Source organism: Schistocerca serialis, chromosome 10 (assembly GCF_023864345.2).
Source record: "Schistocerca serialis cubense isolate TAMUIC-IGC-003099 chromosome 10, iqSchSeri2.2, whole genome shotgun sequence".
In the NCBI taxonomy this organism is placed as follows: Eukaryota; Metazoa; Arthropoda; class Insecta; order Orthoptera; family Acrididae; genus Schistocerca; species Schistocerca serialis.
The window spans coordinates 35,429,260-35,457,258 of record NC_064647.1 but is presented as its reverse complement, the minus strand read 5'-3'; the positions used below and the strand labels follow the sequence as shown (position 1 = coordinate 35,457,258).

The window sequence follows — 27,999 nt, the reverse complement described above, 5'->3', positions numbered from 1 at the left end:
CTTAATTATGAACTGGCATCCATCTGGCGAGCACTCTGTTAGCCTCTTTATTACAGAAATCTCTCATTTTTATTTTCATCATTAAGTATGATAAAATGTATGTCCTGCAATTAGAAGGAGAGACTTTTAATGCAAAGTATTTATTTTTCATAATACACAGCTTTATTATACCAGATCTGTAATATTATGAGTGACTATTGTTGCTACTTCATTATCAGTTACACACGTCTAGATCCTGAAAGTACAAAGAAAATATATAAAAAATATGTAATGTCTCAATACAAATCTCTTTCAGTTTTATTAAAGAAAGTCCAAAACTTCACAATTGGCAATAAATAATCACTGAAGATGAAAGGATTTTAAAGCATTGAACACCCTCAGGTATAAAGAAATTAAATTTGTGAAATCATATACTTTGATTAGAAGTTGCACAATAAATTATCACAAGACATAAGGCTCTTGTGTTGCATTTCTTATTCTCTCAATGAGTTAAATGTATAGTCAACAAAGAAACTTCATTATTGTCATATTGATCCAACATTAGTGTAGAATGGTACATTACTTACAATTTCAAAGAAATATGTGGCATACTGCTTGATGCACCACATAATCATTGTGGTGGTTCTTTAAATGATGCGTCCTACTGGCTTGAAGTTTTTGAAGCTGGTTTTTTATGATCATAGGGTGAACAAAGCAATGGTTGAGCACATAAATTCTTGCAATCTTTATGGGATATACAATTCACATCTTAACCATGCAAGCACTGGAAACTGCAATACAGCAAGTAGTACAGGAACTCCTTGTGACTGTAGCTGCTGTCAATAGTAGTTGCATGTGACATGGGACAAGCAGTAAAACTGCAGAAGTGCAGGTACAAACGTGGCATACTAGATGTCTGTTATTTGAGAATGATTTGGGATGTAATGCTGCTGAATGTCAGTGCAGGATCTGGTATATGAAGTGGCAATACTGTAAACAAACTCGTGTGGTATGGGAAAGGCAGATCCATATCAACTACTGTCTGGATGACTTTGGAAGTGGGAGACAAAGATTGAGCAAGTTCACTTATAGGGATTTTTGGGCTGAATCTCCAACTGATGGCGAGGTCATTAGAGATGCAGTTAACATGAGAGCCATGTCGGTACAGCATCCATTGCTGGGAGCTTTCTGACACAGTGTTGAGATTGTGTTATAATGCCTGTACACTCTTAGATTTCTACCAAACTTGGGTTTGGTACATATGCAATGTCTGATCATTTCCATAGAATTTTGCAGTGCATTTGTTACGTGTGTGTGTGTGTGTGTGTGTGTGTGTGTGTGTGTGTGTGTGTACTTGGAGGGGGGGGGGCTTTGATTTTTTGAGGTATAACAGAGAAAAAGGTGTATTTGAAACCTAATGGCATTTTCCTTATATTTAAATGTTAGCTACTCAGAACAAAGCTGAATGAAGCCATTTGTCGATTGAAACTTCCTGGCAGATTAAAACTGTGCCAGACTGAGACTCTAACTCGGGACCTTTGCCTTTCACGGGCAAGTGCTCTACCATCCCCCAGGCTGTGGCTAAGCCATGTCTCCGCAATATCCTTTCTTCCAGGAGTGCTAGTTCTGCAAGGTATGCAGAAGAGCTTCTCTGAAGTTTGGAAGGTAGGAGATGAGGTACTGGCGGAATTAAAGCTGTGAGGACGGGTCATGAGTCGGGCTTGGGTAGCTCAGTTGGTAGAGCACTTGCCTGCGAAAGGCAAAGGTCCCGAGTTCGAGTCTCGGTCCAGCATACAGTTTTAATCTGTCAGGAAGTTTCATATCAGCACATACTCCATTGCAGAGTGAAAATTTCATTCTGGAAACATCTGTTGATTGTTTGCAAAGTCACAGAAGTTACTGCTTTGATTCAGTAGTTGTTTGACTGTGAGTGAAGCCAAACAATTATGCCTTTAGAGTTGCAGGAGCAGTATCTACACCAATGAAATGCTGCAACATGTGGGCCAAAAATTTACAATCTGACTAACAATTAGTGCACTGCCTGATGAATTTTTTCATGTTGGACTGACCGATATTCACACAATGGTCACAGAAAACCTCATATACAGAAAACCTCATATATTGCAAACTATGTGCAAGGTGACTACCACAATTGTTTACTGATTAGCACAAAGATTAAAGAATTTCAATAGGGTGAGCATTTCTGGTGCACTATCAACAAGATGGATATTGCTTGTATTCCCACATTATCACGGATGATGAGAGACAGATATGCAGAATCAGTTTGGAGATGAAGGGCACTGTAAGATGCTGTTAACAGGTTCAAATCCCAAGCGGAGAATTTATGTCCAGAAGGGTTGAAGAGGCTGCTGCTACATTAAGAAATGTGTTGAGAAGTGAGTGGTAATTACATGTAATAGGGAAGTAAGTTTGTAAGAAGGTAAAACTGCCAATAAAAGATTTTTTTTCTAATGAATATGTATATTTTTAAAGCACAGCCATTACTTATCGAATAGGCCTCATATTTCCTATGTTGACAATTCAATTTTTCTGCACCAAACTGAGGGCCAATATTGTTATCTTTGGTCAAGTGCCGTGAGTGATGGCCTTATTGCCCAGATTCCATCCAGCACCATGAGAAGCATTAAGAGAATGTACATTACTCACAAGTGTCGCACAGGTGTCAATAAATGGAGTATGCTTAAAAGACCAACGCCAGCAATCAAACCCACACAAATTGCAAACAATATCTCACAGTCTGGATGTGCAATGCTGACAGCAAACAAGATTATGACTGCTGTCCTTCACACCTCATGTGTTTTTAATATAAGCTGGAGAACAAATTTGCCAACTTGACTGAATGATGGAATATATATCTTCTAAGAAACATTTTTTCCCCCATCAGAATGGCAAAAGATACACGATTGCTCACAGGCTATGGAATGTAGCAGCATACACAGTAAAATGAAATTTACTCTCACATAACATTTTGTCTCCATCTGCTGGTACTGCAGTGGCTTGTAATGAGTCAGGCTTTGTTCACTTGTGTAGAACACACCATTCACTGAATCATCTGATGCACTACAGTCCAAGAAAGTGATCAGCTGTCACGGACCGCTATGAATACATCTTGTACAAGAACAACGCCCTGCTACATTATGTCACACATATTTCATCATCATCTACCACGCTCACCATAGGCACCTGAACCTAACCCATGTATCCCAAATACAGCAACAGAACTAAAACAGTGTCAATGTGCTTTATGTGGATCAACAAAAAGAGATTCATCCACTTCAGGGCTGTTGCAGTAACCAGAAATATGGTGAATGGAGACAGATAATTATTGTGCATTCATTATAGACTAGTAATAAATATTTTAATATTTTTCATGTTTTTTTCTCTTTTTTTTTTAAGTTGCAGATATTATGCTAGCACATCACACATTGAAAATACAAATAAGTTTCTCTTGAAATCACAAGAACTTATGTATATAATGTAGTACAATCTATTCCTATCACACATTCTGCAAATAAATAATTTTGTTCTAGTTTAAGTAGCTATTACAAAGACACATTACCATATTTTTGTTTACATAGTGGTACAATCAGTACAGATGTTCATAAATTACACATTTACTAAAAAACACAATAATGACATTGTTCTAGCACTGAAACATATTTTGATACCTCTGTTTGAAATAGTATACTTGCATTTTTACATCACAATGTTCATTAAGCACCTTCTGGTAACCAAGATTTTTAGTTTTATGCAATTTCAAATGATGGTTGTTATATATAAACACAATGCTAATCACATTACAATAGTGTAATGAATAAGAAAGACGTTACTCACTAAATTACATTTTAGCAGTCTGGGAAAAACTGAGATTTGAGTTCCTGTCAAAGAACTTTCATAAAGATGTATCTATTTAGAATACGGGAACATCAAGTGTGAGAAGTAGAGAGCAGCATGTACTTCCTCTTTAACTGTCATCATTATCAAAATGCTGATAAAAATGGTTATGATCATTTTAAGAAATTATACATTTAAGAAAAACCACTGAACTTTGCAAACAGGCCAATTATGCAACTTGAACTTGTCGTAACACTACAACGAGTTTGTTCATAGCTTCAAGCTGCCCTAAGATTAACAAATATTTTACAGGAACATCAATAAAGTTTTATTTGTCTGGAAGATTTCTCACTAACAATGCTGTTACTACTGGAATGGAAATTATGTTGTCCAGCCCAGCACTCAATTGTATAATTTTAATGTTATCAGTAGGATGTCTACTGCAAATATTACGGGACCTTTCAATAATAGAAGAAAGGGAATGGAAATGAGGCTCAACAAACAATCACGTGTGTAAAAAAAGTACTGGAGCCAATAACCTGTGTGAAATAGGTTGGCTAGTTACATGTTAACCAAAGTATTCCTACAGAAAGGCTTACTTCCATTGAAGTTCTGTGGATTTCTTCATTAAAAAAAAAAAAAAAAAATACCAATGCTTGTAGAAATTTAATAAAATAATCTGTAGTATTTGTATGAATTACATCCTCTACAATTGTCTGAAAAAGTTACGATGCCATTTCAAAGTTGCTGGGAGCACATCATTGAGACCACAAACTGCTCCCATCATCTTCTCTATTTTTTTTCTATCTAGCGCTATTATTACTCAACACAACTCTCTCTTCTTTCTCTTGAATTTCTGCATTGTGCAGAAAATTGTGTACTTGTCAGTAAATAATATGGCTGGAGGTACATCAGTCTTTTGTGTTTAACCTGCTCTGTGTTGAAAAGCAACACAGCAGTGTTGAAATAACAGTGGTAGCTGCACTGAGAAGCAACTGTAAATAGCTGCACTACTGTTATTCATAAATATCAATACAATTTATGTAGTGACAATGGAAATTCCCCAGCAATGATACTTGCAGCATGGCAGGTACAACATTTTTGGGGTCAAAAGACTAGTATCGAATAACAATATATACATAACTATCTGGCATGGGTTGGGGGAAAAAAAAAACCACAGAGAAAGCAGAAATTACATAAAGAGATATCTGAGCTCACTTTGGAAGGTGAAAATGAGACACAAAAGATGATTAATTTATAAGCAGTGTGAATGTTGCTACTTCTCTCTCACACAGGAGTGATAAGAGAAAGAGAAAAGGGGGGGGGGGGGGGGGGGAGAACACTTAAGTACATCTGGAAAGAGTATTCAAGTGAGGAAATGGAGAAGCTCACTCACAGAAAACACAAGAGCAAATTTCTGAGGTGTACAATGTTTCTATGAACCTGTGCAGTCACTGTAGCTCCACGCATTTGGTTTGCTTCCTTTATGCACAACATAATACCTTTGGCACTCGTCACAGCATAAGCAGTCTCTTATTTCAACACATTCCACTCACACAAGACCAGTCCTACACATTACCAGTGCCATCGCCCTTCCTATAGAGTGCACAAAGTTTTCGCAACACAAGTTCTAATATAAATCTTTGAGTGAAAGTAAGAACAATGATATACCACAACTATAGGCAATCTGGGTACTTATAATGCAATACATGACTTTCTGTGGATAGAGAAACTGGTTGTTTTTTGTAGCCCAAAGTAAGGCAACAAAACAGGTGAGCAATGTTTATTGTCTTTCTCTTGTGCCTTTACTGACCATAGGAGATGTGTGTATTGTATAACAGTCTTTTCTTCTTTTCCATTTGCCTCCACAACTCTATAAGAAGCATTAGTTTCAAAAGTTCAAAGATTTATACTTTTCCTTCTGTTTGTAAGCACTCTTCTCAAGATGCTGCATCATACATCTGCTTGCTCTGTGTTGTGAAACAACAAATGCAGAAGTTTCTCCGATAATTACTACTTGGGGTCAGTGTTACTTATACCCATGCAAATCTCTGTAAATCTATTGTAAGCAGGACCTCACAAAATTAGTATCTACTGGTATTACTGTGACTATGGCTACAGCTACTAGTTTTAGAAAACACACACAATATCAGAGAGGAGTAAATTGTTTATAATCAGTTCCCTGTATCTTGAAGTACACACTGACTAATCATTATTTCATTATTTAAGAAATAGGACTGGTCAAACATTCTACACACAAGAAAAAGACACTGCACCATAAAGTGAAACTATATGCTAACAAATATGCCCACACGAACATTTTCTGGTATGCAAACAATTATGGCATTAAATATGCCACCATTGTCAAATACACTACAGATCTGAGTAATGCTTACAAGAAGCCATGTTATATGATTCCGAGAAGCATGACGTCCAAACTTGAAAGTACCCTCGGCACTGCATATCACAGGTGATCACTGCTTGCTGTCACTACCATCAGATTCAGGCTTGGCTCCTCGGGATAATTCAGCAATCAGCTTGTCTATCATCTCACCGTCTACTAGTCCGATAAATTTGTCCACCACTATTCCATTTCTGATGGCAATTACTGCTGGTACAGCCTTCACCTGGAATGATCAAGTTTACAGTGATTACAACCACCACAAAAATTGAACCATCAAACTGGTAAATTACACAGTAACTGGTGAAAATGAGAAGACAGACAAAAGAATGATACACATCAAATGCAGTGCAAATGTCCTACACTGGGAAAGTGAGGGGAAAGGTGTGTCCTGTCCTTTTTGAAAGGCTAACTGTTAGCACTATGTATAAGACCAAAGAGCACCCAATAGAGTTGCAATACACACAAAGTGAGCATTCGGATGCACAGAACAAATTTTTTTCCGCCAATATACATTGACTCCTAAAGTCAGATTGCTACGGTGTGGCATACAGTTTGTCTGTTTAGTGCTCTTCAGATTTTGAATGGCACTATAAACAGATCTTGTTCAAAAGTACCATGCATTTTGTACACATCTTTCCTAGGTATCTAAAATATTTGCATTTGATTTCTAGTATTTACTTCTATTAAGCCCTTGAGTAGATCACCCAAGGGCATTTTGCCTGTTTTCAGTGTCACAGCTCATATATAACTTTTATTGCTACAGGGTAACGAAGAATTGCAAATGCAATTTTTAGGTTTGTACTGCACTTGATCATACTGCCAAGTCTTTGTTTAAATAAATTATGCTGCAACAAAACTGCAGAATAGCTTCCCTGCCAAAACTAAAGTGTCCCAGGAACACACAGAATCTTTAGCTATGACATGCATCAACTTAACAATTTACTGCACTATGAAATATTTTTCTGTTTGGGGGTTGGGGTTGTTTGGGGAAGGAGACCAGACAGCGAGGTCATCGGTCTCATCGGATTAGGGAAGGACGGGGAAGGAAGTCAGCCATGCCCTTTGAAAGGAACCATCCCGGCATTTGCCTGGAACGATTTAGGGTAATCACGGAAAACCTAAATCAGGATGGCAGGACGCGGGATTGAACCGTCGTCCTCCCGAATGTGAGCCCAGTGTCTAACCACTGCGCCTCCTCGCTCGGTTTTTGTGTTTGTTACATTTAACTTTCCTTCCTTTTTTTGGAACCAAATTATGAACTATAACATTCCACATGACATAGTTACTAGTATTGTGCTTTTGTATTATAACTAGCAAGGAATTTGCCTACATGTCATCACGGACTTCATCCAAATTATAGTATATGCAGGGCTCAGCCAGGAATGAAAGTTACAGGAGTAGGAGCTCCAGAGGGCAAAGTATATAGAAGAAAATCACATGCTGGGTGAAGCATGAGCCTTTTATGTTGGTGTAGTTTTCAGGCAGCTGTCAGCGCAGTGGAAATGTTATGGAACGGAAATTCAAGGGGCATTGGGACTGAGTTGTTATGTGGAAACTTTTTTTTACTTTCAATTTTTGCATTACTTACACTGCAAATGAACCAAAATAAGTACTTATCAACGTTTTCATTACAGGCTATGAAAAGGAAAGGTAAAGGAAAATGTGAAACTGCAAACAGATTTCTCAGAAGTGATTGCAATGCGTACACGGAAACTTCATACTTAAAATTAGATACTTTTTTATTTTACAGGCAATGATTCACATACGTTTGAGTGCTATTCATCACAAAAACAGGAGAAGAACTAATTTTATCAGCATCTTACACTCGTTACTAAAATTGCCTTTCCACACCAACAAGGTTGTTTGAAAGTTTTTATCAAAAAAACAAACTGGTTTGCTTTCGTAAAAGGTTCTCTCTCATCACACAGTTTGGCAGCAAATCATACACAATACATCATTTCAGCAAATACTGGTGAGGATAGCTGTTGATGTACAATGGAATGTATTTTGGTGCAATCTTGTCCAAGGTCAAACAAAACTAATGGAATAAAAAGTCCTGTACAATTTAATCACAATCTCTTTATGAAATGTTATTTGCAGAGTCCTCATGGATGCTGTAATTATACTCCAGGACACGTTACGAAGGGTGATAGTACTGGTGATTTCGAGAAAAAAAAAAAGAGACATCATATTCTTAACAGTTTCCAAGGAAACTAATGGAAACAATGGGGACAGGACAAATGCAGATGATAGAAAATGAAACATTGAGATCTAATGTTTAGTTTAATTGTGTGCATATCCCCACAAAAGATGTTTCAAAAGTCCACCATAAAGTGCAATCAATGCATTTTCCAGCTCTAGTAGACAGCTACTGTGTTGCTGATCTGAGTTCATTCATATAGTCCTTTACTTGAGCACACACGTGTAAAATACAAGGGAGAAGTTCCTCCTGTGTGTCCACTCTGTGATTATAGACTTTGCTCTAAAGCCAACCTCACAAAGAGTAATACCCAGGATACTTGACAGTGATGTACTGCATCACTGGCTGTACAGAATGTGCAGGACCCTTGTCATGCTAAAAGTGTGTATGACATTGTGTGTCCTCAAGTTTCTGGTAACATATTTTGAAGGAAATGGAGATACTGTACTTCATTAAGACAGTTATCCAAACTAGCGGGAATGATGAGTTGATCATCACTAATACTACACCACACATTCACTGAGAAATGTCGCTGAAGATTTGTTTCCACAGTGGCGTACGTATTTTTATCTGCCCACGCAAGAGTTGCATGCATTATTGATGATATTGCAGGTAAATGTTGACTTGCCAGTGAACAGAATATGTGGAATACAGCGTTCATTGGCAATGATCTGTTGACAGAATTCCTTTCGTTTGGCATTATCTCTTACGTGCAGATGTTGTACATTCTGCTGACGATACGGATGCGGACCGTAATCGTGTGCTGTATGCATTACTCGAGTTTGTGGGATACCGAGCTGTGCAGCAGTTCTTCTAAAGCTGGTAGTTGGGCTGTGTTATACCATTTCAAGAACGTTCTCAACTTCACTAATATGTTCTGATACACCACATACACTGGGAAGCATATTAGAACGTTCATGAATTCTGTCAAACATCCAGCCAGATATCCTGCTATTTGGAATCGATTGCTAGGAAATCGTTGTTTGTATTCTTGAACAGCAGCTTTTGAATTCCCACTGCAACGACCACAGACAAAGATCACTGTCATCATACTCTGCATATGTGAAGACCTGCGGCATTTCACTAAACTGGTCCGTACTGTTTCGACTGTACGTATAACAACACTGCAGAACATTGGTGCAATGACTGTAGTACCAGGATGTGAAGCAAACAACATGCACACTTGCAGGACTCATCAACCCATCAAGCACAGGTAAAGTGCACATTGAAATGGTCAGTTAAGACAACACTATGTCGCCTATTGTCAGCTCAGTTATATTAGCATGTGAATGCTGGTGAAGGGCATGTGACTGACACCTGTGATTTTCAAACAGCTGTATTCGAATACGGTTAAGAAAAGGGCATATTTTAATTTGAAGCTTTTTGTTCAGAATCACCCTTCAAAGCACATACTCTATAGTTCCTCCGGACTCACCCTGTATATTATCTGCAAGTGAAAACTGTTCAAAATGTGTGTACATTCAATACACTGACTGGTAATACAGTCTCTCACTACTGAATTGGTCTAGTGCTTCACTCATAAAAATATGGCAATACACTCACTTAACTACAAAATCCAAAAGGATACAAAAATTAAATTCTATAAAATTATACTGATACAACACTATGTCGCCTATTGTCAGCTCAGTTATATTAGCATGTGAATGCTGGTGAAGGGCATGTGACTGACACCTGTGATTTTCAAACAGCTGTATTCGAATACGGTTAAGAAAAGGGCATATTTTAATTTGAAGCTTTTTGTTCAGAATCACCCTTCAAAGCACATACTCTATAGTTCCTCCGGACTCAGCCTGTATATTATCTGCAAGTGAAAACTGTTCAAAATGTGTGTACATTCAATACACTGACTGGTAATACAGTCTCTCACTACTGAATTGGTCTAGTGCTTCACTCATAAAAATATGGCCATACACTCACTTAACTACAAAATCCAAAAGGATACAAAAATTAAATTCTATAAAATTATACTGATACTATTACCACTGTATGGGAGGGCTAGTTGGATAAATGAAAAGAAATATGTTACAAAAATACAAGCAGCTGAGATAAGAATTTTTAGAGGAGTAAAGAGAGCACAAGAAGAAATTTAATAAAGAATGAAGATGTTTCAAATGTGTTGAACGCACACATTATTAATGAGGAAATATAACTGAATACAGAGAGAGATGGAACAGGATGCCAATAGAATAAAGGCTGAAAGACTAAACAAGAAAATCCTGAATGGCAATGAGAAACGAAGGGCACACACAGGCCGAACGAGGAAACAATGAACATAAATTTCATAAAGACTCAACAGGCAAATTTCAAATGACTGTACAATAACAATGACAAAGTATGAAAGTAATTTCAATATGCATCCACAGCATTACTCATCATGTTTAATAGTGTCGTGATAACTGTGAAGGACGTAAAGAAGATTATTTCTTATGGGCTTATTCTCCTGCAATTTCTGTAGACAGCTGATAAAAATTAAGTCAACAGTCACCTCTTAAAACCCACACTCTTCCACATCAAATTTCCAATCAAACACATGGACATAAGTTGGCAAAACAACAAAACTTAATGGAATTTTGGCAGTTCAGAATGAGTTAAGTTTTGCGAAAGTGATTTTTTTCCACACCCCATAGTATCCAAATTGGTACCCATAAAATGTCAAAGGTGTTTTCCTAACATCAAAACTGCTTACTCATGATCACAAATGGCAGTGGAGAAAGGTTACCTTCAAAAAGTTAATCAAAAAGAAGCTCCAAACCTAAGAGTTAACAAGACAGGCTCAACAATTTCAGTTTGATCAGTGCTGAAAGTGATACTTTACAAGAAGCGTAGGTGAAAATAAATTAAACAATAAAATTATTTAAAACTTTGATTTTAAGGCATATTATTTCAGAAAGTAGGCTATTGTGTTTGAATTGAATACGGTAAAATTTGTTTTGCTGATGCATATTCTTCCTTATCTTGCATTAGCCTAAGAAAATGTTTGCTTATAATTACAATACTTTACTATTAAAATTAAAATGCAGATATACATTTTTTATTCTTTTTAAAAAATATAGTTGTTCACAGCAATGCTAATAAATTGTGTTGAATGCTCTAATGATTTCAATTTTTTAATGTCATGAACTCATTAAACCAAACATCATTACACAATTGACCCTTTCAGACCCTCTGGCTGCAATTCTGTACATTAACTTTTACTGTGTCTTAATTCTAACAGAAGTATTTTTCCCAATGGAAACACGAGTTATACATTTGAGAATGTTCAACATTTTCATCATGTGGAAGTGCTGCCAACTGTTGGGCATCACAATGAAAATATCAGCTAGTCAATGTAGCACAGCACAGCAACTCGTGACCACCAGAATACACATATATAGTTCACTGCATAATTGAATATTGTTATTTTGCTTAATAATTGTTGAATGATCATTTTACTATTTATTACAATAGAAAATATTTCATAACTAGTTACTTTAGTCTATAAAATGAAATCAAATGTACAAAGCATATTTGAAAATGAGTACATATATTTTTGTATAAATCTTGCATCTAAAATCATTAAAAAATCACCTACGAGCACTATCACACAAATAAAAATTTTCCTTCGTCCAGAAAAAATCAGGCCTGAAAGGGTTAAACGATAAACCTCATATGCAGCATTACTGGATTTTAATTCAAAACTTGCTCTAAAATGCTACTTTGTGTGTTTGTTGTCACGTTTTCCCCAGTAGGGCACACATCATAGATTCAGATTAAGAATCTACAAATCCTAAAAATGGCCCTCCACAACTGCAACAATCATTCACCATCACTGTCACTAATAAAAAAAATGTTTAAAAACAGAGAAAAGACAAACTTTAGTATTATTATTTATGTTAATATTACACTTGTAATATTAATGTTTCAATCTTAAAAAGGGCACTACAGAGTGGCTCTCTCCAATTTTTTTTGTGCTTAATAAGATTTGGAGATCAGAATACCCACATCAGTTTCCTACAGCAGCATAACTCTTATTTTCAAGAAAACTCAAAAAATTGCCTCTGAAGATTAAAAGATTTCTGATTACTGTTACATATGAAACATTCGTACATTATCAACACATTTGTTAGTATCTTAGCAGATAGTGTAATCAATAATCATGTAAAAGACAGATTGCTACTCACAATAAAGATAACATATAGAGTTGTGGGCAGGCACAACAAACAGACTGTTACACACTGAGCTTTTGGCTAAAGCCTTCTTCAGAAAAGAAAGGAGAACAACACACACACACACACACACACACACACACACACACACACACACAAATAAATAAAAATAAAAAGCAAGCTCACACACCTCACGCAAACATGACCACTATTCCCAGCTGCTCCGACCACACAAACTGGTGCGTTTTGAAAGCAGCAATCCAGAGTGAGGCCAGGAAGGGTGAGTGATGGGGTAGCAGTGTATGGATGGAGGGAGTTAAGAGTGGTGTCTGGCCGAGCATGCATGAAATATTCTCTACTATGCCATGCAAAGTGTCAGGATGCTGTGGGGGGAGGGGCGAATGAGGAGTTGGAAAGGAGATGAGCAGAGGGGAAAAGACTGGTGGGTACATTGGAAGAGAGCAGTGTACAACAAGAGTGAGGGGACATGGATTGGGAGAGGGTGATAGGATATTGGCGGCAGAACTGCTGGTGGGAGGAGAGTGTGGGACATTAGGTTGTCATAGGCTGAGACCAGGATCATTTCTGGAGCAGAGAATGTGTCATAAGGATAGCTACCATTTACACAGTTCAGAAAAGATGGTGGTGGAGGGAAGGATCCAGATGGCTCAGGTAGTGAAGCAGCCATTGAAATCAAGTGTGTTATATTCAGCTGCTTGTTGTGCCACAGGATGGTCTACTTTGCTCTTGGCCAGTTTGGTAGTGGCCATTCATCCTGGTGGACAGCTGGTTGATAATCACACCAATATGAAAAGCTGTGCAATGACTGAAGCTGACCCGATAAATGACATGGCTACTTTACAGGTGGCCCAGCCTCTGATGGTGTAGTATAAACCTGTGATAGGACTGGAATAGGAAGTGCTAGGTGGGTGGATTGCGCAGGTTTTGTGCGTGGGTCTTCCAAAGGGATATGATCCTTCTAGCAAGGGGGTGGGATTTAGAGTGGCATAAGGATGGACTAAGAGGATATGGAGATTGGGTGGGTGACGGGACACCACTCCAGGAGAGGTTGGAAGTATCCCGGGTAGGATATCCCTCATTTCAGGGCATGATGATAGGTAATCAAAGCCCTGGCAAAGGGTGTGGTTCAGTTGTTCCAGTCTGCGATGGTACTTGGTGATGAAGGGGACACTCCTTAATAGCTTATTCATGGGGGTTCTGAGAGGACTGCAATGTTTGGGGGGATATGATAGAGGAGATCTGTCTGTGGAGTAGGTCTGGACAAGTGCATGTCTGTGAAAGCCTTTGTGAGTTCTTGTCACTACCATCACTAGCTGTATGGGAGGGGCTTCTTGGTGTGGAGGTGATGGCAGCTATCAAAATATTGGTAGGTTGAATGTGGCCAGATGAGTGGATGGGGCCACCAAAGAGGAGGAGGTCAATGTCCGGGATCACTGGGTTGAGAAGGACTAGGTGTTTCAGGCTGCTCCGCTGCTGTCACCCCTCCACTGAACTCAAACGGAACAATACGTTGAAAATGTTTCGATGTTTCCATTGGCACTCCATTTCCTAGTGTCCACAACTCCACTCACTATCTCCAAATGACAAAATAATAATACCTAAAACTAAAATAGCAACAGTGACCTGCAAACTAAAAATGACAATCGATAAATAAACCCACAGCAACTGGAATACCGGCATCCAAAACAAAAATTCTATGCACTACAGTTTTTCTCAGATAGTACTTCATTACAGTTAACTGCATCATCTGTAAAAAGTTTGAGGTTGCTAAAAATATTGTCTGTTAGCTCATTAATATACAATTTAAACAGTAAAAGGTCAACACACTTTCCTGAAGCACACCAGAAATTAATTATATATATGTTGACTCCCCATATGAGATGAAATGCTAAGTCCCCCTACCAAGAAATCCTCAATCCAGTCACAAATTTTGTTTGATACTGCATATGACTACACTTACATTACTGAGCATGTTGTGGTACTGAGGTTAATACCTTATAGCTAACATATACAACTTTATGAAATTATTGAATGATTTGTAATCACTCATTCAATAATTTGTAATAACTCTGTATTTCACTATAATGGATGAATCAAGAAGTTTGTGGGAATAGTGATATGTGAATCCACAAAATCTCACCGGACGAGGTGCTTACCTCAAAAGTGTGCACAAGATCTACATTGTTTTCGACATCAACAACTGCAAGCACTATGTCTTCGAGGGGTTCAACCAGTTCCTTGAGGCGTGGTGAGAGTATCTTGCACGGCTCACACCATTCTGCGTGAAAGTTTACAATGACTGGCAGGTCACTGTGCATCACTTTGTTTAGGAATTCTTCCTGAAATAACCAAATGAAAACAGTGGAATGAAGCAAAAGCATTTCACTTTTGTTACAATCTGATCATAAATGAACAAGTGTAAATTTAAACTTTTCACTAAGACAACTAATTCAAAATTGGTAGTTGGCTGGGGAAATGTCTCCATCAAGTCATGTAAACAATAAGTGAAAAATTTATTCGGGCTACTTCCCTATCCATTCTTTCAAGGAGCACACAAAGGATGATCGGTTATCGGCCTCTGAACGTACTGTAATTAATCTAGTCCTGTCTTGTCTTTTTGATCCCAATGGGTCATAGTACTGGGTGGTTATAATTAAACCAACGGTGTTCCGAGCGCTGTATTGGAGGGTAAAGACATCACAGAATACTGGAACATCACAGGTGTGTTCATTAATCAGTCTGCTTGCACAGTATGCTGAAAAAATTATTGGTTTCACTTTCTACCATCACTGTAAACAGTCAGAATGTTAAATGTTTCCAGGTTTGATGTCAGTACACTTTCTGTCTCTCGGCTTGTGTTGATGTCTTTTCTGAAGTGACTGTTGATGTAGAGGGTTAAGAAGTTTGACATTTTCCGTACGAAACACGATGGCTATTGAGCAGCATAACAGTGCACTGCCGGTCAAGTTGTTTTATCAGAATGACAGCAATAGCAGCTATGTATTGCAGGAATATCACTGATGTAAACAGCTGTGAAGAGGCCCTGTGTCAATAAATGGGCTACACAATATTATCAGGAGATCTGGAGCAACAGGTGAATTATTTGGTGCAGCAGGGAGAGGACACCAGCCCATTCCCGTGGCAGTTTCTGATGAAGTTGCTGCGGCTATGGCCAACTACTGAGAGCATACTTCAGATTTTGCAGCCAGTGATCCAGCTGTGTCACGGGAATTGTCTTTCCGGTGGTCAACCAATCAAAAAGTTTTGTGGTGATTTTTACACTGGTATCTCTACAAGATACAGAATGTACACCAAATGAAGCCCTAAGACAGGCTACAATGCCGTGACTTTGCCCGCATGCACGGAAATGGATGATGTGTGGCCAGAGCACATTCTTTGGATGGGCAAGGCACATTTTACTCTGTCTGATGTTGTGAATGCACAAAACTGATACATAAGGGATTATACTCCACCACATGTGCAGGAGCATCCACTGTACTCAGCTTATGTGACTGTGTGGTGTGGTTTCACAAGCTCCTTTACTCTCGATCCATTTTTATTAGAAGAGTTTTCTTGGGGCTATTAGGTGAACACTGACATCTACATATTACGAGAACCTCATTGTGCAACATGTCATTCTAGCTTTGCTACAGGTGATTTTAGCTTTGCAAAATTACAACTGTGTTACACCACTATTTTTGGATGGGGCAGCACCATGTCTCACTTGCCGGGTGAACTATTCGCTTTACAAAACCTTCAGTAACGAATCAATCGTATCTTGGCAATTTCAAACTGTGTGGCCTCCAGATCCCCTGATCCAAATCCACTTGACTTCCAGTTGGGGGATATCTGAAAGACCGTGTCTACCATGGACGTAACCGGACTCGTCCCGATCTGAAGGACAGCATACGAAGACATATTGCTCTGAATACACTGGGTATGTTTTGAGCAGCTACTGAACATGCTGCATTACAGACAGAGTGGGTTGCTGAGTTGGGAGACCATACTGAACACATGTTCTAATTTGTGACTGTATCCTAATAAACATGCAAGAACCACCATTATCAAGTGTGTGATCATTTCTCCTCTTCTTCTACAACCACCCAACATTCTGACTGCTTACATTGCCATATTTTCACCTGGTGGCAGAAAATGGAACTATCATTTTCTTCAGCATACTTCACAATCACATCTATTAATGAACATGCCCACCACGTTTCAGAATCCTGCAATGTATACAGCCTGCACTGCAGCACTTGGAACACTGTCATGCCTAGATTCCTCTGTTAAAGCTGGTTCTTCAAACTTTGTAAGTAGATTTTTACTGGCTAGTTTGGGCCTCTCAGCCAGTTCTGGTTATCCTACATCTCTGTTGGTCTCTACCACAGATTAAAAAAAAATCTGATTGTTTGTGTTGTACCATTCAATATCCTTTGTTAGTCCTATTTGGTAAAGGTCCCACATATTTCAGCAATATTCCACGATAAATTTAATAGTGTTTTGTAAACAGTGTCCTTGCATGCTACCAATGAACCAACACCTGCCATTAGTTTCACCTACAACAAGGCAATGTGATCACCCCATTTTAGATTCCTACAGTTCCAATTGTGACTCACTGATATTGTAGTCATAAGATACTGCATTTCTTTGTTTTGTGACATCTGCAATTCTACATTTGTGAACATTTAAAGCAAGTTACCAATCTCTGCACCACTTTGATATATTGTCGAGGTCTGAAGTAATGTTTGTGCATCATTTTTACATAGTGCTCTAATAATTGCATCCTCTGCAAAAAGTCTGAGGCCACTTTTAAAAATGTCTACAAGGTCATTAATATGGTATAAAGTGAACAGCTAGGGTCAGCAACACACTTCCCTGGAGCACACCTGAAGTCACTTCTAATTTTGCTCACAACTCTCCATGTTGTATCCTCTCCATCAAGAAATCCTCTATCCAGTCACAAATTATGCTAGATATCACATATGATCGTAATTTTGATAATAAACACAGCTACTGTACAGGCAGAGTCAAATACTTTTCAAAAATCGAAAAATACTGAACCACCTGAGTGTTTTGAACCGTGGTTTTCAGGATGTCGTGTGAGAAAACTGACAAAAAATCATGATACAAAATTGAAGCTTACTTTATTTCTCTACATTTTACCTCTGTTATTTAAGCATTTACAATATTTTTCCATATGCTTTCCAATTCTCATGTCATGGGCAACTGCTGCCGGTTCATTATGTCACTAGATTACTGCATTCTTCAGTTCAATATCATTTCCAAAATGTTTTCCAGCAAGGAACTCTTTGGGCTTCACAAAAAAGATGAAAACTGCTATAAGCTAGGATTGAGTTTTCACTTTTCTGGGGGGTTATTATGGACGATGCCACTTGAGAGACTGCTGACAGATCTCTGGCATGGTGTGAGGTGCGCACTTCTCAGCAGTAACAGTTTGATCAAGAAAACAAAATCTGCATGTATCTGCATGGTACATCTCCAAAAATTTTTGTGCTGGAGCAATTCTCTAGGTTCTGTTGGTTAATCACTGGGAAACTCACTCTACTCAAATTTTGCTGTAACTAAGATGTTCAGACACATTTCCAAGAAGCAAAGAATGAGGAATATTTGAGAACCATTTAGGGTTACATGTTTGCCTTGCAAGGTGTTGTCCTTTATTTAGTTTTTCAAATCACCTGTAATGAGTGATAGGAGCCCAGGCCAAGTGTTGTTCATCCATTTCTAACATTTTGTATAACTTTTGCACATTTCTTTCACTCACTGCTCCTGTCACTAAACTACCTTTAACTGTTGATAAATTTCAGGTTTCAACTTCTGATCATTAAAAAAACAGATAAAAAACCTGCGATCTCATAGCTGGCAGTGCTTTGTATCATACAGTTTCTTTTTAAACAATGACGGAATGCACAATAACCACATTCTGACTCATAGCTTATCGACCATTTCAATCTTATCAATTGCTTGACACCTCAACTATAAGTTTGTAGTTACTTTTGCTCCTTCCATCATTCAAATTAGAATTACTATAAATAAAGCACCTTTACAGAGCTTTGTACAAAAGAAAACAGCTGCTAATATCCAAAAATATGAACCTTGGGGCCAGAAAAAGATTAATTAAAGATATGTTTGAAGAACAACTCAGTAAGGATATGAAAAGCAGACAATGGCAAAGACAGAATGAAACAATTAGGCCTAGAAGCTTTTGAAATGCAATGTTACATGAGACTGCTGAAGATCAGACGGACTGATCGAGTTAACTGTGATCATTGGGATTAGTCAATGAGAAGAATCTTCTAACATATAAAAATGAAAATTTGCTTGTTCATTTTTCCTCTATGGGTGCCTATACCATTCTTTCAATTACGATGTAACTTAGGCGAGTTGCTGTGCTCATGCATGAGAAGGTTCCTGTTGGGATAAGAACCCCCTACCACCCATAAAGGTGGGGTTGGAAAAGGGGTTATCTAGAAGCTTAACTGAGAAATGTCTGGAAAATTATCAGTCAAATTTTGTATATACATAACTTATTACTGGAACAAAGATATTGTGGCAGTAATATACCCCAACCAGTCCAAAGGGTTCAAGGACAGTAACAAATCAGAAAGTCTCTGTAACATCTGAAGGAATTTCTACCAAAATTGGCACACACATTTACATACATGCTCCACAAACCACCATATGGTGCATGGCGGAGGGGAACTTTTCCACTACAAGCCATTCACTTCCCCATTCCACTTGCAAATGCAACATGGGAAAAAACAGCTGTTTATATACCTCCGCAAGAGCCCTAAATTCTCGTATCTTGTCTCATCTTTGTGGTCCTTACACAAAAGTATGTTGGTGGCAGTACAATCTTGCTGCAGTCAGCTGCAAATGCTAGTTCTATAAATTTTCTCAATAGCGTTTTGCAAAAAGATCCTTGTCTGCCCTTCAGGTATTCACATTTGTGATCACAAAGCATCTCTCTAACTCCCACATGTTGACTGAATCAACTGATACAAATCTATAGCTGGATCAGAATAACAAAGTAATTTATGTCTAGCTGTTTAAAAGGCTGCTACCAGAGCAATAACCAATCAGAGGATACTCTTAGTCGCATCTAATTTACCATTCCCATTGTCAAATCACTCATCTACTGCAGGTAGCAGTTACCAGTCAATTGCAGACAACACTTGTGACCAGTGCATAGTTGCAAACCACTTTCATTTTGTGCTCTCTTTCTCTGTGTAGCACTTTTATTTTGTGGTGAACCTTGATATGGAAGTGTGCAGAAAAGTGTGATTGTTAAACAGAAAGTTCAGTGACCTGCTCACCTCGTGTTTTATGTCACCAGACACTCGAATTTGTGTGGCATGCAAATATTTCAAGAAGGAAAGACAAAATGGAGCAAAGCTACTGTTTCTAATGATGGTAGAAAGAAAAGCAGACTCTTTGAAGATACATAAACACACTGTCATGAAAGTTTGTATGGAAAAGTACTGTTTGGAACTAGAAGGAACTGGTTCACCCAAGTTACAGACACCTACACTTTGTGAGGCAGAAATACTCAGTGGCAACATGAATTCTTTGTCAACAGTTGACAGAGCTCTCTGTTTCAGGTACAAAAAATAGTGGAGACAAAATTATAATGGAGAGAAGTGGTGCCATGCAGTGGCACTGTTGATTTCCAAAAGACTTTGTTAAGATACTATTCAAAGACGTTGTGTGGCTCGCTGTTCCATAAGAAACCTCATCTCACTACTAAGGGAAACCCCTCTGCATAAGTATGACATACTATGAGCATACGACAGTGAATGGTAAGTACTTAAGCATTTTATTATTATCTTAATATTGTTACTTATTGTATTCACACACAGGATTCAGATCCATCTGCGCACAAATTTCACACTGAATACGCCAACTAAATATAAATCATTCTGGAATAAAATTTTCGCTCTGCAGTAGAGTGAGTGCTGATATGAAACTTCCTGGAATGTTAAAAACGTGTGCAACTCTGAGACTCGGACTCAGGACCTTTGTCGTTCACAGGCAAGTGCTCTACAACTAAGCTACCCAAGTGTGGCCAACGATCTGTCCTCACAGCTTTACTTCTGCAGGTACCTCATCTCCTACCTTCCAAACTTCACAGAATCTCTCCTGTGTAACTTGCAAGACAAATACTCCTGGAAGAAAGAATGCTGGGGAGACACGATTTAGCCATAGGCTGGGTTATGTTTCCAGAACGAAATTTCCACTCTGGAAATTACATAAATTGATCTATGTTTATGTTGTAGTAAAGAGATGGTGAGAAACACACATATCTATAACATGGATATGTGCCATCTGAACTGTGTTACTGGTTTTATCTTGAGGATCAAAGATATCATCTGTAAAAGCAATAACATTGGCATCCATTTACATATGAAAGACTCACAAACATAATAGTGCATGAATAATTACCTTGATTTGTATCTGTCAGCTACAAACACCAGACCCATTGTATGTCATAAACAGCCATGTTGTTGTACAACATTTAGAATACCACTCAACTTATTTCAAAGTCAAGCTACTGAATGGTAGGTCCTTACGACTTCAAAAATTTCTTTTTTCCTATGACAGAAAGTACCAGATTCTCTTTCTAAGTATGCACTTGTGGCACTTACTGTTCATCGATTTCGGGGAAGGGAACCAAACAACGAGGTCATCGGACCCATAGAATTAGGGAATGATGAGGAAGGAAGTCAGGCGTGCCTTTTCAAAGGAACCATTCCAGCATTTGCCTGAAACAATTTAGGGAAATCAAGGAAAACCTAAATCAGGATGGCTGGATGCAGGTCTGAACCGTCGTCGTCCTGAATGTGAGTTCATTGTGCTAACCACTGCGCCACATAGCTCATTCTAAATATGCATTACCACATCCTGTAATTGTGCAATGTGGAGAGGTCTATTACTTGTTTTAACACTAGGTGGAAGCATATATACGGATGTGAAGATCATTTCATTTCATCTCATTGCATCAAACAAAACAAGGCTTTCTGAAAAACTTAAAAGTTGAGCCAACTTTGAGGTACAGGTGCCAGAGCTTAACTATAAAATTCAAGTTGTGAATAAGCATGTAGAAGAACTGTGGCTCAACTTTTAAAAAATTTAGTTTACCAAGTACTGAATAATTATGTACCCCTAGAAAAGTTTATGGTGGAGAGGACTTTCTTTGGTATACAGTCATTGTAAAGAAATTTCTAAAGGAACAGCAATTAATGAAGAATAATTGTAAACAAAGCATACGGCAACAGGTAGAGAGTGTGTGAATGAAAAGTGTTTGACTGTCAACGAGGGTAGCACGTGAAGATTTCGACAACTACAATAGCATAAGCTTCCCTCAAAAAAATCCAGAGAAACTCTCATCTGATATAAAAACTGTCACTTGTACCATAATCAGTGTCCATGAACTAATTTATGACACAGGAACTGAAACTGAGGCTAGAAAAGCAAAAACAGAAATGCTGAACTCCATTTTCAAGTGTTCATTTACAAAGGAAGCTGTGGAGGTTCTTCTCCAGCTTACTTCTCGCACCTCTATAAAGGTGAATGATAGAGATATTAGTGTCGGCAACATTGAGAAACTGCTAAAATTAAACAACTGTCCAGGGCCCAATGAAATCCCTGTTTTATTCTATACAGAATTTGCACTGAGTCTGCCCCTCTTTTAACTGTAATGCACCACGGATCCCTTGCAGGCGGGGGAGGGGGGGGGGGGGGTGGGGGGGGGGGGGGGGGGGGGAAGGTCACACTTGTCTAGAACATGCGAAGCAGAAATGATTCCCAAACTAAAGAGGTATCTGGAACATAATGACCTCCTCCTGCATGCCAACCAGTGTAGATTCAGTCATGTGACTCCCAACTTGAGCTTCCCTCCCATGTAGAGTTTAATTTCTAAAATTTTGGGTGCTGGAACACACCTCTTCCACCAAACAACCCTCTCCCCCCCCCCCCCCCCCCCCCACCCCCATCCTGCTCCTCCGGCCACAAAAACCACAAGTTTCAATTTTAAAAAACTTATGATAGAAGTTACAATGAGAAATCATTTTTTTTTACAAAATATTCAGTTTTTAAAACATAATTTCTTATAACAAAACAATAAAACCAAGCGATTTAACCTAAACACCCAGATGCATCATATTGGTCACCCACTGCCATGTTGACTGGTACCAGAGCAGTGACAAGAAACAGTTATGCTGCGATTTAACGCACATGTACTATTTTAAATGTCCGGTGGCTTGTTCCAGCGAGTTAAAAAAAAAGGTCAATGGGAGGTACCAGAATGCTGTTTGGGTGTTTTTTGCCTGAAATTAAGCCCTGCTCCTGTGACATCCCGAAAGCAATCATGTGGATACAAATTTTAGAGATTAGATTCCGTTTTCATTCTATACACCCAATAATAAGATTATTCTCATGGGTGTGGAATAAGTCAGAAGGTAAAACATAAAACATCCGAATATAACACTCACTATCCTGATAATTTGTCAGGAGTTTGTCAAAATATGTCAATACACTACAGTAAACTGGAACTGCTAATATTTACAGAATTAATATATAGTCAGAATGAAATATAGTTATGTACTTTTAATACATTCAGCATACACAAAATACCTGGTCTTGAATGTTGTGATCAAGTGCTGTCAAAACTGAAACTTACCTGATACTTTGACTTAAGCTGGTCTAACAGTCCCTGTTAAGATATTCATCTATAGAGCAGAAGGAATTGCCTATCAAAATGTCTTTTAAACTCTGTTTAAATTGTGCTTTATCTGAAAATAAGTTTTTAATGGTTGCTGGCAATTTACTGGAAATGTGCATTCCTGAATACTGGACTCCTTTTTGAACAAAGGTAAGTGATTGTCTTTATTCATAATATTGATGATGCTTAGTATTGAGCTATTGGTTGGAAATAGACACACATTAATTTCAACAAATTTCATTAAGAAATAAATATACTGAGAAGCAGTGGTTAGAATACCAAGTTCATTGAATTTACACCACAAACGCTTACATGCTTTTGCACACTACAAGCTTTTGCTCAGTTTGACGAGTTATCCCACAATATGATCCCATATGACATAGTAAAATGAAAGTGAGCAAGCTATGGAAGTTTTTTTATATATTTATATCTCCTACATCTGACATTGTTCTAAGTGCAAATAGAGACTTGTTTAGGCGTTTCAGCAATTCTGTGGTATGCCCTTCCTAACCGAATTTATTATCGTGTTGTAATCCCATAAATTTAACACCATCAACCTCTTCGATATGCATGTCTTCATATGCTATACACATGGTGGAAGGAAATCTCGTACAAGTTTTGAACTGAATGTAGTGGGTCTTAGTGGGTCTTTTCAAAGTTTAATGACAGTGAATTAACTTTAAACTACTTATTCAGTGAAAATTTGATTCGTAGTCATTTTTAAATCTTTACTTGATTGCTATTTATTCCAATGTCTGTACCATCTGAAAACAAAACAAACTTCGCATCTGGCAATGTAACAGATGAGAGGTCATTAACACACGCAAAAAAAAAAAGCAACGGACCCAACACCACATGTAATTAATTCCAAAGACTGATTGCTTACTCCTCAGGTATTTCACAGTGGCACTCTTTGTTTCCTGTTAGTTAGGTAAGATTTGAACCATTTCACAGCACTGCCAGTGACACCACAATATCCTGAATTACTTAAGAGAATGCTGTGACTCACAAAAAGGATTTTGACAGGTCACAGAAAATGCCAGTAACCTCTAATTTGTTATTTAATGAATTAAATACACTCAGACTGTACGCATAAATAGCCTTCTCTATACCAGAATCCTTAAGGACAGGTGTAGGGTAAAACTGCAAAAAAACTTCCATTTTTTAATTGTGTAATTTATTAGATTGATTCTTTAAGAATAACACCGAAAAGTTTCGAATTCTGGCTAGAAATATGTTTTCAAAAAGTGTGTTTGGACATCTGCGCTTGTGATGCCCTCTCTTTCTATGCTGTGATCCATATCTTTTCTATGCTAGAAGTTTTTTGTGCATTAATTTTTTCCTATTGAGATGCAGACCATGCTTAGTGAAATCTCGCCTACCAATAGCATCAATAGGAACCAAACCTATGTATAACCCAGCAGCCACCTGGCACAGCCACTTGCAGAGCTGTCCACAGCTGGGGCTGATCATACTGCACAAAAACTCGCACCAATCCGACATTTGTATGGTTTGGTTGCAGAGGCTGTTTTTACCAGGTCACTTTCAATATTGTAGCCCTGATCCCTATCATCAATACTGTTTCCCCGCTGCACCCACTGTCACAACATGATCCCGCTGTGTAAACCCTTTGCACAAAGACCCCTCTCAACCGCCATCAGTGCCAACATGGCCTGGTCTACAGCTGTCAAGAGGTCGCCACTGCTCCACAGTATTCACTATTGTCACTAGAAAGCTAACAAAGATGAAAGAAGTGGTTCTATAAATGACCAAGTCAACTAAGTAATGAAGCTACGAGACGATGGGAGGGGGCGAAGGAGGGGGGGGGGGGGGGGGGGGGATTTTTAAGCTATGTATGTATATCTGGGAAGTACGAACAAACAAGTTACCTTCATTATACCAAAATAACACAGCAAATCCTTTACAAAAATGCTTACAATTATAAAAAGTACACACAGCTTTTTGCTCAAAAATTCTAATTAATAACATTTAAAAGTATTTGTGTTAGGCTACATAGTTCAACTGCATGTTTAAATACATGTTATTATGAAAGGTAATATAATAGTACTAATTAATGTGAATGGCTGATCACTTCATAAAAAAATGGAAGAGCTAGTCACGTTAAATTATTAATATTACCCCAAATAGCTGAGGGAGGATGTCGAACCCCAACAAAATATTTAAACTTTACTAACATTTGTGTTGTTCTCCACTATAATTTTATTAGTAAATAAAACACATATAGTTAAAGTATTGACCATACACTTTTACTTGGTATGGGAGCAAAGGATGATGGGATCAGATCTTGATAAGATTTCAAAGCGATGCAAAGATTGGCAGCTTGGCTTATATGTTCAGTAATGTAAAATTATGCACTTCACAAAATGAAAGAACATAGTATCCTAAGAACTATAATAGCAATGAGTCACTGTTGGCACTGACTAACTCATGCAAATACTTGGGTCTAACACACTGTAGGGATATGAAATGGAATGATCACATAGGCTCAGTCATGGGTAAAGCAGATGGTAGACTTCGGTTTACTGGTAGAATTCTGGAGAAGAGCAATCAGGCTACAATACTGCTCAAGTGTGTGGGACCCATATCAAATAAGACTGACAGTGGATACTGAACGTATACAGGAAAGGGGAGCCACGAATTGTAACAGGTTTGTTTAATACATGGGAGAGTGTCACAGAGGTACTGAAGGAACTGAACTGGAAGAAAGTAGACATTAACCATCCCGAGAAAGTCTGTTAACACAGATTTAAGAACTGGCTTTAAATAATGTCTCTAGGAATATACTACAATCACCTATGTATAGCTCGCACAGGGTTCATGAGAATAGGATTAGAATAATTACTGCATGCACAGAGGCATTCGAACAATCATTCTTCCTATGCACCATATGTAAGTGGACACTGTCACATAGTTATGGCTGGCAAAGAGTGTAAACATTCCGGAGTAGTACCAGATCAGCTGACTTCCACTGATCACAGAGAGGCTGAGTAAATGTGAGAGATCAGAATGATGTACAGGTTACAAAGGGTTGTATCACACTGCATACTAGTGACTCCTCTTTTTTTAAAAATATGTAGCTGTGTGTCATGGTGTAATGCACTACTTTGAGTCTAGTCAGGAATATTTAATTCCATTTTCGGATAAAAGTTACACAGACAACTCCATTGCAATTTTCACAGTTTACATACAACGTATGTAAAAAAAATTGCCTTGTCAGAGACTTGCCCATTATCTAATACAGGTTTCTTACATTTATCTTGCAGTTTTGGTTTCTGTGATGAAAAGTGTGTTAAATATGGTATGAATGTAAACATTAGGCTAAGCCACAGGTCAATCTGCTATCACAATTTTTATTTGTCATTCACATTCACAACCAATTTATCATCTTACAACCAAATCTAGACCTTGAGACATCCTACAGATTGGTTTGTCACTACAACCAAGATTTCGGGAGGGGGGGGGTTCCAAAATCACATTCTAGCCTATCTCTGTGGCATACATCATGGTCAAATGGTAACACTTAATGGTCACTGCCAGTTGTTCATTAGTAGCAACCAACTCTTCCTCCCGTTGACTTGTCTTGGCAGTGAGATATGAGCTTATAAAGAGATAGGATCATCTTGCACTGCCATATCCATGTTTTCTGTGTCTGATGCATTATGCTTAGAATGGGCTTCTAAACTTTTATTTCTTTTAGTCAGTCTCTGTATTGTGTGTCCCTTGGTTTTAGGTTTAGAATTACTATTCTTTTCCTGACCAAAATTTTGCTTTCTGCTTTTAATGCTAATGAAGAAATTTTAGATGGTCCGAAAGCTCAAGAACTGAATATTTTTAATATGTATGTCCACTTCAACCTTGCTCTACTTGTTTCCATTTCTGACAGCTATTAACTACCTACTTTTTCCTCTGTGATGGATATTATTGCTACAATGAACATTAAATTTGACTAGATCTATCTAGATAACATGTGACACACACATCTTCTCACCTGATTTTTAACTATAAGGGCCTTGGCAGCGGCAGGAGTACGTGAAAATGCTCGTGCCAATGGCCTCCAAGTAGGCCTCAGTATGGCCAACATGGTAGAAACTGCTCAGTTGGTCTGAAGGAAAACACAAACACGACACACAGGTTCAGCACCGCTGAAGTGGCTTCGCCATTCGAAGTCTTGTCACATAAGCCATAGTAAGCATAGCAATGCTACAGCAGGATGAGGCACCAAGTAGTACCATGACAGCGACACGTCTCACAAAATATTCATCGTACACCTGAAACAGAATAAATAGCTATGATTTTGTGAAAAATGAAAAGTTGTGCATCATCTGAAATGTCTGTGTTCTCAAGGTGGTTTGTGGACTGCAGTGGAAACTGAGTGAATGTTGTAGTTGTGGCCTTCAGTCCAGAGGCTGGTTTGATGCTACTCTATCCTGTGCAAGCTTCTTCATCTCCCAGTACCTACTGCAACCTACATCCTTCTGAATCTGTTTAGTGTATTCATCTCTTGGTCTCCCTCTACGATTTTTACCCTCCACACTGTCCTCCAATACTAAATTGGTGATGCCTTGATGCCTCAGAATATGCCCTACCAACTGATCCCTTCTAGTCAAGTTGTGCT

At 38.3% G+C, this 27,999-nt stretch overlaps 1 protein-coding gene across 1 annotated transcript; it reads right to left on the bottom strand.

Annotated features, from left to right (window-relative positions):
- Positions 1 to 124: 124 nt before the first annotated feature.
- LOC126424856 (thioredoxin, mitochondrial) lies at positions 125 to 27,614 on the bottom strand. Its single transcript, XM_050087669.1, has 3 exons — positions 27,373 to 27,614; positions 14,782 to 14,964; positions 125 to 6,461 (listed from the first exon to the last, which is right to left on the bottom strand). The coding sequence occupies exons 1-3, from the start codon at positions 27,463 to 27,465 to the stop codon at positions 6,309 to 6,311; spliced, it is 429 nt and encodes a 142-aa protein (XP_049943626.1). The 5' UTR covers positions 27,466 to 27,614; the 3' UTR covers positions 125 to 6,308.
- Between the last annotated feature and the right edge of the window lie 385 nt (positions 27,615 to 27,999).